A 13,400-nucleotide genomic window follows, 5' to 3' on the forward strand; every position below is an offset into this window, starting at 1 on the left:
AGAGCCTTAGCCTTTTTTGATTCTCCTGGATTTCTAATCTGCAAAACCAGTTTTTATTAGGCTAATTTCAGGCAAAGTCGGTTTGAGAGGAGGACCTCTGATAACCTAAGCTTCCTGGTCTGCTTTCAACGACAGACATTCCAATTTTGAAGCTAGTTGGTTGAGAGAGATAACAATTCAAAGAGCAAGATATTTCTCAGGTTTGGACGTATATTCATCAGATGTGCAGAAACATGACTCCAGATGAATGCTAATGTTGCATTCAAGAACATTTATGTTGACATTTATAACATCTGAGTCTCAACTTGATTCACACTCTGCCCTAACTGGCATTGCATCAGCAGTGGCATTGTACCGTATGCTACACTGTTGGGATACAGATACCTTTCATTTGCATGTAGGAATAAGGCCTGCCACCTCCACAAGTTTGGCCTAGACTCACATTTAGTTGCAGATCTTATTAACTTAGAGAGAGGAAACCCCACCAAGCTAATACTGTAGTAATCCTGAGGCCACACTAATCACTTGTGTCATATGCAAACTGGAGCTTTGGGATTCCACCGGGTTATAAAAAACACCTAAGAGTATGAGATCCCATTTCAAGTCTGGCGACTCCATCGGGGATTACATACTCCTACATGGCAACAGACCTAAGGACTGTTAAATGACAAGCTAACCATGGGGCAAGCACAGCAGACAGAGAACAATCAAGAGATTGATGTCAAAGTGCTTCAGGACATGTATAAAAAGTTTGTCATGGAATGCCCAAGTGGACTACTTTTTATGCACGAGTTCAAGCGTTTCTTTGGAGTGGAGCCGACAGGTGAAGCGTCTGATTATGCGGAGAACATGTTTCGAGCCTTTGACACAAATGGGGTGAGAGGGTAAAAGCTGTTGCAGCCTGGCATATTGTGCTATTTTTATCAAAATGTGAAAATGTGACCCAGTTGTTTTCATTCAACCTACCTTTCAGGACAATACAATTGATTTCCTCGAGTTTGTGGCAGCACTGAATCTTGTTTTCCGCGGAGACCTGGAGCATAAACTGCGCTGGTCATTCAAGGTGTATGACAAAGACAACAATGGCTTTGTGGACAGAAAAGAACTACGATCAATAATTGATGTAAGTCTATGACAAAATGTCTTGAGGGTGTTGCATGCAACTAATCTACTGAAAATGGAAAAGAGGATTCCCCTTGCAGGAAAATACAGCAGCCCAGTGTATCAATAGTATTGTTTTAACATCTTCATCTAGGATAGGTTGTGTCCTACTGTTTGGCTGTGCAGAAGATGCTGTGGACTTTGTCTGTCTCTAAAATGCTTAAAGTACTTTTGGTTTGACAGTGACAGCGAGCCAGCTTGCACAATACTAAGACCCTTAAACAGAGGCAACCATATCTATTGTAGCCATCTTTAATTTTATCATATACGCCAAAATGTATGTTGAATTGATTTATTCTCAGCCCTATTCTTTTGAAATTCAAAGAAAGTGTGAAAGGTAATGCTGTTACCTTGTGACCACTCTTTCTGTGCTGGATTCCAAATCCTCATTTGACCATATATATATATACAGTATATATATTTTTTTCCCTGTTCTCTGTGAGACTGCAAGTACATTGTTTGCAATCTATAAAATCATACAGTTTTATCAGTTAAATAAAACAAAATTAGTTTTTTTTTTAAATAGATGTGGTAATATACTGGGATAGTTAAAAACAATTCTGGATTTATCAGCATTAATAGATGTAAAGCCAAAGTGAACATAATGCGGTTTTGAAGACTGCGCTACATAATTTTAGTCTTGGTCTATTATTGTGTGACGTTGGTCAATACGAAAATATTTTTCCTGATATTTCTTTTTTCTTTTTTCCATCTAGAGCATCTATCGGCTAAAGAGAAGCGCAAAGAAGGAAGACTTTGATTCACAACTTACAGTAGACGAGGTTGTGGATCGAATATTTCAGGCCGTAGATAGTGATAGAGACGGTAAGTGTTCAGTCACATATTACTTTTACAATGCAGTGAAACCGCTTGTGGAGCGAAAATAGCTAGAAAGGAATATTGTTTTTTATCAGCAGAGAACATTTTCTGTCCCACAGGTCATATTAACTTGGAAGAGTTCATTAGGGGTGCACAGCAGGACCCCTGGGTGCTCAGCATGGTGAAGCTGGACATGAATCCTGCTGGATGGGTCATGGAGCAGAGGAGGAGGAGCGCACACTTCTGAAATGTTAAAGCACATATGCCTTTCCTATGTGGACAAATGGAAAACAACCACGGCTGAAAATCCAGCTAAAATCACAAGCTCACTTACAGCTAAATCAGGATTCATTATGACATCTTTGTCAGTGTTAACAGACTGAAAGATGTTCAGAACTGGACATAATTTGGCTTTCGGTGAAGGAACAATAACACTTAACATCTGACAGTGAACAGTATGAAAGCACAGATAAATATATAATTACTACTTATTAGTTTTTTCTGTTTTTTCACAACTATAATAATGATTAAACTAAAAATGTGTCATATTTGGATACTATTATTAAGTAACAATTTGCATAGCGCATGTATATAATTCAATACCATGCTTGCTTACTCAAGTCAAAGCCTTCTTATAATAAAGTGTCATTTTATTTATTTTATTTATATGTAAATAGTAAATGATTATCTGCTTTTCTATTTTTGCTTTTTTCACAATTTTTATTATTTTTAATTTTCTTTTTCAGCAATTAATAAGGATAAAATCCTAATTGTACATACTGAATTTAAGTACATACTGTAAAGCAGTATTGTTTTATCTGATTATTTAACTGTTGTTAAAGGCATGTTTGAACACTCATGAATCCAATTCAGTAAAAAACATGAAAAGTCATTGTCATGTCCTTCTTTCCAGCTGTACAAATGTGTGCTGATATCTTTTACCCTTTTCCTCTAACAAATATCTGAAATACAGGCTCAACTCTGTCATGTTCTCAGAACCATGAGGTGGTTCCCTCGGACTACATGTGTTACAGAAACCACCTGCTCTCGGTCAGTGGCAACAGGAGGACCACACCCATTCAAAGCAATTTCTGCAAATAAAAAAATATATTAGGGGTGTAACAAACCCATATGAATCGCAAATCAGTTTTAAAGTTAAAGATATGACTACACCGATATGCAGACCTCTGTATCGATCTAAATATACTGTGAACTGGTCAATGGCCCGATTTTAAAGTTATGAATCAACTGCTGTGCTGCTAAGTCCTCACAGCGTCTTCCAACTCTCGTTAAAGTTCAAAGGTCAGTGCGAGACTCTCGTGACATGTGTCACAGTAATGTTAGGGTAGCGTTGCCTGCCCCCTGCCTGCCAGGTAAAAACAAAAGCAACATGTCCAACAAGACCAGAGATTGCAAGATTTACAATGCACCGTCAAATCTAACATCTAAGAAGTTTGGAAGAGATTTGGATTTTCTAAGGAGGACGGAAAGTTAGACAAAAAGCAGGCTGTTTGTAAGCTCTGTAGAACAGTGTTAGCAGTACAGTGGTAGCACATATCTTGAAACTTGTGCAGACGACTAGGATGCGAGTAAAGCCAGCACTAGCAGGAGCACACAAGACAAAGACACAGAGATTAAGCACTTTTTCCAGCCACAGCTCGGTGAGGTCTAAGGTATACTGCATCTATAGCCTGTTTTATTGCTCAGGACTTACAACCTGTCTGCTTTTGAACGTGTTGCTATCATTAGCTGTATTCTGTGACTGGTAGTACTGCACACTGTTAATCCAACTTTTGAGTTTGATATCAGTAGTAAACATTTGTCTGATTGTTAATCATAGGTGTGATTTTATACACTGATTATTGGGAAGCAGAGGATACAGACAGTCAGGGACATCCAGTTCAGAGAGCTCCAATACAGACAGATCCAGCTCAGAGAGACCCTGCTCATGGAGATCCAGACAACAGGATAGTTGTTCCTCAGATCCAGGATGAGACAACAGGTGTGTTTTTTATACACTGAGATATGAACAGATTAAGATAAAGATATACATAATAGTAGAAAAATACATAGGATTCCCTGGTCTTCCCTGGTCTTTTATGAAATATCTATTTGAAGGTAAGCAATGCCACTTTTATAGAATTGGCTTATTCTACTTTATAATAGAAAATGAATGTCTACATGAAACAACAAATATATTAATATGTTACTGATGGCTCTACCATCAGTAACATATTAAAACGATGCCATACTCAAGTACAAGTTTGCATAAAGAAGTGAGTTTTAATTCCAAATAATACCAAAATCAACCAGAACTACAGTATGCGAGTCTGGAGACCTGGCCAGGTCTGGGCCGGCCACACAGTGTCCCGTAGGACCCACAACTCCCCTCCCTAAACTACCACGCCCCCATCCTCAAAAATAAAAAAAACACCAACTGATGAAAACGACAACAGAAGAGAAAAGGGTTGGAGATGCTTTGTCTGATGGAGAGGGCGCAATCTCAGCCAACCGCCCTTGAAGGATAACTACCGTTTTTTACAACCTGGACCTTATTTCTAGCAAAATATATGGTCATTTACTCACCCAGATAACTTTGGTGTCATTTGAAGTCGTTCGGACGAAATTAGATCCAGTGTAGCGCCGTATATCCATATAATGCGAGTGACGGGGCACCGACACACAGCCTCTATATAACGCATTATCTGCCACGAAACTAGTTCATTCCACCAATATTTTGTCATGATACGCTAGTGCTATTCCCCTCTGAGTCCGGGCTCGTCTGTTATTAACATCCGGGGTCAAACTAGCAGTAGCAGCTACAGGTAAACAAGCCGGCTGTCGCGGGTGCTCGTGCAGCTCAGAGATGACATCTTCCAGGTCAGAGGTAGTAGGTCAACCTACAGACCCCGGATGTTGATGTGGAATTAACTAGTTTCGAGGCAGATAATGCGTTATATAGAGGCTGTGTGTCGGTGCCCCGTCACTCGCATTATATGGATATACGCGGCGCTACACTGGATCTAATTTCGTCCGAAAGACGCCAAATGACACCAAAGTTATCTGGGTGAGTAAATGATCATATATTTTGCTAGAAATAAGGTCCAGGTTGTAAAAAACGGTAGTTATCCTTTAAATGTGGGCTGGATTATTTATTTCATTTTATTTTATTTTATTTTATTATACAATGCACCATAACACCATCATATATTATGTGCCAACAATTTAGTTTAACATAATTCACATATGTGGGCAGGGCTTTTACATGTTTTCACATGAGTGAATCCTAGCACCTTATCTTATCCATTTCCATCTCTTTGACGTATCTAATTCTAGCTGTAGTACGATGTCGAACTTGCTAAACATTTTCACAAGTTCAAGAAAGTGGCTCTGGTTTGATCCTGTGGAAGACTCGTTAACGAAGTTACGTTAAGTAATATGGTTGAAATGTCTCAGTTTCTTTGTTTCTCTTATCACTTTGTCTTGAACATCTGATACATCAAAAGCTTCTTGTATAGCACTCTTTTTGTATCCTTGCTGTTGCAGCATGCATTTTAATTGGGCGCTTCTTTCCAATTGTTAGCTTAGCAGCTTAGCAGTATAAAGTGCGTGTATCCTGTGAATACTCCAACCATGGCTTATTTCCAGATCACTTCCTTTAAAACAATCAGCCATCTGCATTTCTGGGACATCTAAGAGCAAGTGTACATGGTCCTTTACCAACATGGATTAGACAAAGCTGGCACTGCTAAAGTTTCAACAAGGCTCGCAGTGTCCCCAGACTCACCCTCCTCTATGGCCATCTCAACTTAACATTATCCATTGTTTCTCTTCATGCAGCCTCTTCCTCTCCTCTTCCTCTCGTTAACCATGATTGCTTGATCATCTACAGCTTCTGTGTCAGGTGTTGTATCTAAAGCCTGGTCATCTGCTGCTCTCAACAGTTGGTTTTAAGGTCTCTACCCCTCTCTCTCTCAGGTGTAACACTTTCAAAGTCTGACTCGTGTACTGTCTTGTATGCTACTGCTAGGCCTTGACAGCTCAGTTCTCTCCCATTACGTGCAGGGTGTCCTGTCTGTTCAGCTGATATCGGTGATCTACAGTTTAAGCATTTCCTGCAACAATCCAGTAGAAGAAATGCTCATTGGTTTAGAATCCTACTATCAAAATGATCCAGTTATGCAGTTAGTTAATGGATGCTGTTTCACCAGAAAGACCACGGTCAACATGTGTGATCCTTACGATTCAAGATATCACAGATCATTTATTTTATTTTATAGCACTAAGAGAAAAGAGAGCTAACATTAGCTAGCTAACATAATGTAAAAGCTAACTAGCTATCGAGACAATATGACAGCAGATGAGATGTAACTGTCATTGTAAATTTAACAGATGGGACGTCAATATTCGGAGGGGTCCCCATCTCCCGATTGTTGCGCAATACCGATCTATATTTTCTCAAAAAGCAGTAGGCCTATAACATTACAATTTTCATGGATGCAAGCCAAGACCATTAGTCTATAGCCTACATGACAACATACACGCAAACAATTTTTGACAATCCGATATGCTATAGTATTTGTAAAGCAACACTGACATAGGAGGTTGCATTGGCTAAAGTTGTTTGGATGCACGTTGTTTTATAACAAGGAGAGGCAAAGTTGTGCATTAGCTACAATGCAGACATGACCTGCTTCATTTTCCAACCAGCCGGCAAGTCTCTTGTGCTAGCAGCAGTAGCAGCTAACGTGACCTGAGCACCTGCTGCGTTTTTGGAGCACTCGGCCTCAACTTCACGTTGTTCTTCTGGGGAGTCACTGGGTGGGCAAGGATCCTCTGTTCTGGTAGCGAGTGGGCCCACTGTGCTAGCTGCACCAGCATCGTCTTTCGGTGCCTCTTCATCTCTGAGTGCCTCCTTTTTAGATGTGAACCCAAAGCGTGTGAGTGATACACTCTGGTTTAGCTTTCGCTTGCTAGCCATTTTCAGTATGACTTCTCAAAGTTAGGTCTTTTTTCTGTTTGGTGCACATGGCTAATTTGCATTCTTGCGCAGGACTGGCTGCTCCACTTGGCAACAAAAACAACATATTTGTGAATAAATGTTCTGAATTCTGAATACTGGACATTGTGAGCTTAAACACATTTTAATGACTATTAGTGACATTTTATTATATTTTATTATAATATTTTTTTTTTTTTGTCAAAATTTGAGACCCCCTTCAAATTTTGCTTTTTAGGCTTTCAGGGGGTCTCATGGGTCAATCGGTATTTCGCACACTGAACTAGACCATATTCCACCAATTCCCACATTACTAGAAAAGGGAAGGAAGGAGGATTTTAAAATCAGCTCTTCTGTGAGCCGTAACCAATGTAGAGAGATATAAGTGTTGGTGTTTAATGGTCAAATTTCTTTGCTCATGTGAGGACTTTTTGTTGCTATCTTAAGTCGGCCAGAGGAGAGGGCATTAAAGTATCTATCCATAAGGTGATGAAGGCATGTATGGATTTCAGCATCTGATTTTGGTAAAGGAGCTGTCCGCTCATCACTTCTCTCATTCGTTCCGTTTTGTTATGACATTTGTGTAAAATAAGTTTCCTTCTTTAGGTTAAAGGGAAAATGTTCCAGTCTCTTCTGGAGCTAGTTCAGCTCCCCTAACTAGTTTGACTGGTTAGGGCTGTGGTTTTCAGAATCGGTCTGGCATTACACAGTGTTGTCACTTCTAATGCTGATGCCTATTCTCCACAATCAACAACTAAAGGCAAAGGATACAAGAATGTCCAATTGCAAACGATGCCAAAGACCAGCTCTTACAAAAGGTGCTAACACAACAAAATTATAAAGAATTTTGAGAGGTTGATTACAGCTCCCATTTCAGCATCACTGTAGCATTTAACAAGATGCCCCATAAACAGCCTCACTGTTGGTAAGTGTGTTTTCCTGCTGTTGGCCCAACAGCTAATTGCAATTCTTAAAGCTAAACTAATCCCTCTCAGAGCTATTAGGACTGAGGAATCTCTGACAGTCGAGTTTCAGTTGATAGGAAAATACGTTCAGTCAGGGTAAATTAGATTAGATGCTGTTGTTCTTTACACAGAGAACCCAAGCCTTGTTATATTTATCTTTTGTTGAAAATCTAAAATGTAATGCCCTCAATGTCAATATTTAGCTGTAGTATCTAAAATAGTGCTGAATAAAGATATTTTTCCAACCACTGTATCTGAGTTGTAAATTCCATTATTGTGACAACACTAATTCATACTGTACATAGTATATCCACACACAAGAAAAGGGTCTCCAATTGCTAAGTTGCCGTTTTAATGTAAATATAGTGTTACGTTTACTAGTGCCCTCGGGTCACTTAAGGTTCAAGATGGGATCAGGTGTGTGGATTACTGTTTAACCTCAGCTTGTCAAAGACTTTGGCTAAAAATAAGTTGGGGTTGGGGTCACATGAATCAGTTATTATACTCGACTTACTTCACGACCCTTGAGCTGCTGAAGGAACCGTCAGCGGCAGCCATGAGGTGGACGCTCAACAATTCGTTCCTGGCAGTCTTAAGAATATTACTTTTTGAAGGCATCTGTATTGATTTATTTCTCATATAAAAGGAGAAAATCTTAGTTTTTACTGCAGTGGTAGGGTTTGGATTTCAGTATGGGTCAAAATCAGCAAATACAGTCACAGGAAGAAGAACTGGAGTTAGAAGGCATCCAGGACCTCTACAAGTCATTCATCATGGAGTGCCCCAGTGGATCTTTGTACCTGCACGAGTTTAAGAGGATGTTTGGAGTACAGAATGGTACACCTGAATCAGACTACATGGACAGCATCTTCCGAGCATTTGACATGAATCATGTGAGTTAAAATGCCACTTTTAAGTCAAATGTTCAGTCCAATTTTATACCAGATTTCTGCCCTTGAGAACATTTTGAAATGTTTTTATAACTGTGAACACAAAACTCCTCTCTTAATATACCCAAGCATGCTGTATCTTCCTTGTTGCCATCTTAATATTCATCTTTCCATCTTTATTCAGGACAACACAATGGATTTTTTAGAATATGTAGCTGCAATTAATCTCATTCTTCGTGGAAAACTTGAAGACAAGCTGCGGTGGTCTTTCAAGGTGTTTGACGGCGATGACAACGGTCGTCTGGACAGAAGTGAACTACGGAAGATTGTTAAGGTAAAAAGTTTTGATTTTATAAAAGCACAATGTCATGTGTGACATGAAGTGTTCGCCTTGAGATATAGCTTAACTTTTCATGTGCTTTTTTTAGAACACCAGCTTTATGATGTTAATCATCATTGTATCAACTGTATTTTTAAGTAGCAATCCCACAGTTATGTCATGTCTTGTGTATTGTTAGGAGATGATTTTTTTTAAGATCCATTTTGATCTCAAGAACATGTCGGTGTTTTTAACGCTTCTTTGAATTCCAGCAACCTGGAGGCGTAGAGTTGTTCATAATAATCACTGAAAACATGTAGATAGATATTTCATACAACTGTCGGATATTCAGATTTTTCTGATGCTGAATTAAGTCCAAATCCAGTGTAAATTCAGACGTTTCTCACTTTTAATTACAATGCTAATGTGCTGCTATCTAGCAGGTATATTGTTAATGTTCACCATCCAAGTTTAGCATGTAATGGACAAACTAAAATATTTACCTGATGATGGCACTACATCAAAAGTTTTATTTATCAGTCCTCTTGGGACCATGATTGTCTAAACACCATTTTATGGTAATCAGTCCAGTAGTTTTGAAGGCATAGTCTGGAATCAAGTGGTGGATCGATCAACCGATTGACTGACTGACAAACCCTCACACCAACATTGCACGTGTGTGTGTTTACTTTATCTTTTTATCAATAAGTGATGCTGAATGGTGCAGTCAAACATTCAGGATAAACTTTGAACACAGGCTTTACTTTGTCTTGTTCATGGTCATCTTGGTTTTGGGCAACATATTGATTATATCTACAGTCCAAAATTTAGGGATGCTGAATGATAACATATAAAAAATATGATGCTACTCTGGCTAAGAAACCACACAGATCGTCGACAACATTATCAGTACGACATGAGAATCAATGTAATTCATCCTGTCCTCACCATTAAAAGGCTGTATTGGTCATGTGTGCAAGCAACTCAATGCAACCCATATTTATGTGCATTGTTACAGTAGGTGGCGACCTCTGGTGGCCATAGTAGTTTAAAGGAGAGCAAAGGAGGATATCAGCTGTTGTAGTTTATGGGTGACAATGTCTGCACAAGGAGGATGAAGTGGGTGGCTGGGACAAACAAGCACAGAACTTTCACTCAAGAGTTCTGTTCATGTTCTGTGCAATCGTGACGCATCTTTAAGCTGACAAATTTACCCCAAACCATGATCTTTTCCTTATCTAAACCAATTGGTTTTGTTTGCAAAAACCTAACCAACTAGTTTTTGTGTCTAAACCTAAGAAAACTGCAACCGTTTGACAACCAAATGTCAAAGAAGGTCTGTTGCTGTTACTCGCCATCAGTCATACTTGTGGCAATGGTCTCAAGAGTTTCATCGAGTTCAGTCGTGTAGGTTTGAGAACGTGTTGTTCTAATTGCTGGATTTGTCTTTCAGATAATCTACAAGATAAAGAAAGACTCTGTATCTGATGGATCAGGACTAGGGAACCTCACTTCTGAGGAAGTGTGTGAGCGGATCTTTCGAGAGGTCGACGTCAACAGTGATGGTATGTTGACTGCATACTCAAACCCATCAAAACCCTTAAACAAATTCCTTAAGAAATAAGTAAACTTGCTATTTAGCCATAAATAATTAAGTCACAGTTGTTTTGTCTGTGCTGCAGGTGAGATTACACTGGAGGAGTTTGTTGAGGGGGCTCAGAGGAGTCCGTGGCTTCAGAGCTTCCTGCGACTTGATGTCAATCCCAGCGCGTGGGTCCAGCAGTACATGTGTGATAGGAAACTGATGAGCTCCAAAGATTCCTGAGGGAGTTCGAGGTATTCGGACCAGCCTGCCAAATGGAAAGGGACCCGATTGTGAACTTGTGAACACAACAGTGTGTGAAAAGACTCCTCTTGCCTTCATGTCATTGTTTGTTCGTTTTTTGTTTTTTTTTATCTATAAATACCAATGGAAATGACAGCTGGTATGTGATCTTCTCAGGGCTGAACTGGAAAAAAAATGTTATTGTGTTTGATTTGTATGTCTCATATGGAACCTAGAAACAGAAACAACTGTTTCACAGGGGCAATCAGACTTCAAGACTAAGCCCATGTCACCCTGATGACGTCATCAGGGCCATTTTCCCAGACTTGACAAAGCTGCTCCCAAACCACAGAAGAAATTACGCAACTTATTTCATAGACTGGGTGTTACCTCCATGACTACACCGTCTGTTGTGTAGAAGTGGGGCAGTGGTGGCCCAGAGGTAGGTTGGTGGTTCAAACCTGGACCGGCAGGATAAATCTGAGTGGGGAAAGAGCCCCAACTGCTTCAGTAGAGCTGCTCAGTGGCCAGCAGATCATAATGTGGTTGTACTGAGCAGCTTCCAGGTGTGAATGTGTAACTGTGTGAATGTGATCAGGTGAAAAGAGAGAAGGAAAACAAAAGGTAAAAGAAAGGGTGCTGTTTCCCTTTGAATTATCAGATTTAAGCTAGTCAACATACAGTTTGCATAAGTACATAATTCACGATTATGCTAGACTGTGTGCTATATTCAGACTTTGTTGAATGTGAGCTGTGTCTCTTGTTTGCATGTTACATATCTTCACAAAACATTCACAATGTTCTTGAATGCAGTTTGTACATAAATGTTTCCTTTCCCAAAAAGACTGAGACATATACCAAACAAAGGATTCTGGTTAATTGTAATCAACTAGTTTCCAATCATTAAATTGTGTTTCTTTTGTTGCTGCAAATCCGATGATGATATGATGGTACATGGTGTTTGCGATGGGATTTATTTCAAATGGATGCATTTTTTTTTTTTTAAATTAAGCTCTGCATTGGCGTTCGCATAGTGTTTGCCTTGAATTATTGAACAAACACAACATCCTGTGTCTATTACCATGGATTTAATGCCACTAATAAATGTAATACAACTGAAGTCTCTTGTCCTCATTCTAAGAGTTATTTACTGTCTGGGAATTTACAATGTTATTTTCACATCAAACCCTCAACTGAGGAACCTCACGTCATAGGTGGACTGATTTTTATTTATTTTTTATTTTTAGTAGTTGAATGAAAACCAATTTTTGCCTGCCAAACATAATTGAGCTATGCATGTTCAGAATAGAAAATCAGTTATGGATGTGGTTTAGCAACAAGACGGTTAAGAGCCACAACTTAAAAGACAGATTAAGTAAATATTTGGCAAAGTGAATGTGAATTTCTACAGGGACATTAAAAGCTGCAATGTCTGGGACTCCTAATTCTGCTCTCTGGCACCATCTGGTGGTAGTATCAAGAATGACACTGTGGCAAGCGGTAATGTAAGAATTCCTTAAAACAATAAGTCGCTATCTCAATTTTTAAAAAATGAAACCAATGAAAAAATATTTGGTTATAGTCCTCAGTTAACAGATTAGAAAAATATACGTTTAGACAGGAGGTTTGGTAGACAGCAATGCCTGATTCAGATATTTTAAAGGAAAAAAAATTGCCATGTGATTAGACTTTTTACTGTCCTTAAAGTGTTGTGAAAAGCAGCCAAAAGTCATAGTAAAAGTAGAAATACCAGGTTAAAGTCATCCATACGAATAGTTCTTGAGTGAAAATCAAAAGTATCTCATAGTAATTGTACTTACAGGTCCTGTTTGTAAGATAATAATACCGATGCCTTCCCCAACTTATCAAATACTGACACTGTATTATTATTTATGGTCAGCAGCCATCAGAAAGCGTCTATATTTGGGAATGAAATTCAAAAATCTCATGTTACAAACAGCAGCTTTAAGTGTCAAGAATAACTAATCATCAACAGTGAATATATTTACATGTATGTATGGGACAACATCAGATTTGATATGCTTTTCAAACTGTGCCATGTCAAAGTTTCTTCTGTGAAAAAGGCCAACTAAACTTTTATTCATCATAGGTTATCTTTTAAATGATGCCACATGACAATATAAATAAAGGCATTATACCATTAGAATGTCCCAGCACGTCAATGAGCCAAAATGCGCAATACCGGGGCCCTGGATGGCACCTTGCCATCCCAGACAACTGACAGCGTCAAACCTGTTGAGCAACACTGCTGCCGTCACAATGTTGGGAAGAAATCAGACTTGCTGTTTTCCACTTCCCTATTTCTGTGGCGGGTGGTGGTTTGCGTCAGATATGAGATAGCAGCCCTGTGTGTAACATCCTCTGCACACTTCCTAACGAACTCAACAAGAACACTGCCTAG

General features: G+C 39.1%; 2 protein-coding genes across 2 annotated transcripts; both read left to right on the forward strand.

The window, feature by feature from the left end:
- Positions 1–678: 678 nt before the first annotated feature.
- On the forward strand, positions 679–2,227 carry LOC311271733 (guanylyl cyclase-activating protein 2-like; the record flags this gene model as incomplete). Its single annotated transcript, XM_084377528.1, has 4 exons — positions 679–876; positions 974–1,123; positions 1,878–1,986; positions 2,100–2,227. 4 exons carry the CDS (start codon positions 679–681, stop codon positions 2,225–2,227), a joined length of 585 nt encoding a protein of 194 aa, XP_084233654.1.
- A 6,409-nt stretch (positions 2,228–8,636) lies between these two features.
- On the forward strand, positions 8,637–10,978 carry LOC311268336 (guanylyl cyclase-activating protein 2-like; the record flags this gene model as incomplete). Its single annotated transcript, XM_084371931.1, has 4 exons — positions 8,637–8,837; positions 9,019–9,168; positions 10,607–10,718; positions 10,836–10,978. The coding sequence occupies 4 exons, from the start codon at positions 8,637–8,639 to the stop codon at positions 10,976–10,978; spliced, it is 606 nt and encodes a 201-aa protein (XP_084228057.1).
- Positions 10,979–13,400: the final 2,422 nt, after the last annotated feature.

The sequence above is a fragment of the Pagrus pagrus genome, assembly GCF_965226575.1.
Source record: "Pagrus pagrus genome assembly, chromosome: 1".
NCBI classification, from domain to species: domain Eukaryota; kingdom Metazoa; phylum Chordata; class Actinopteri; order Spariformes; family Sparidae; genus Pagrus; species Pagrus pagrus.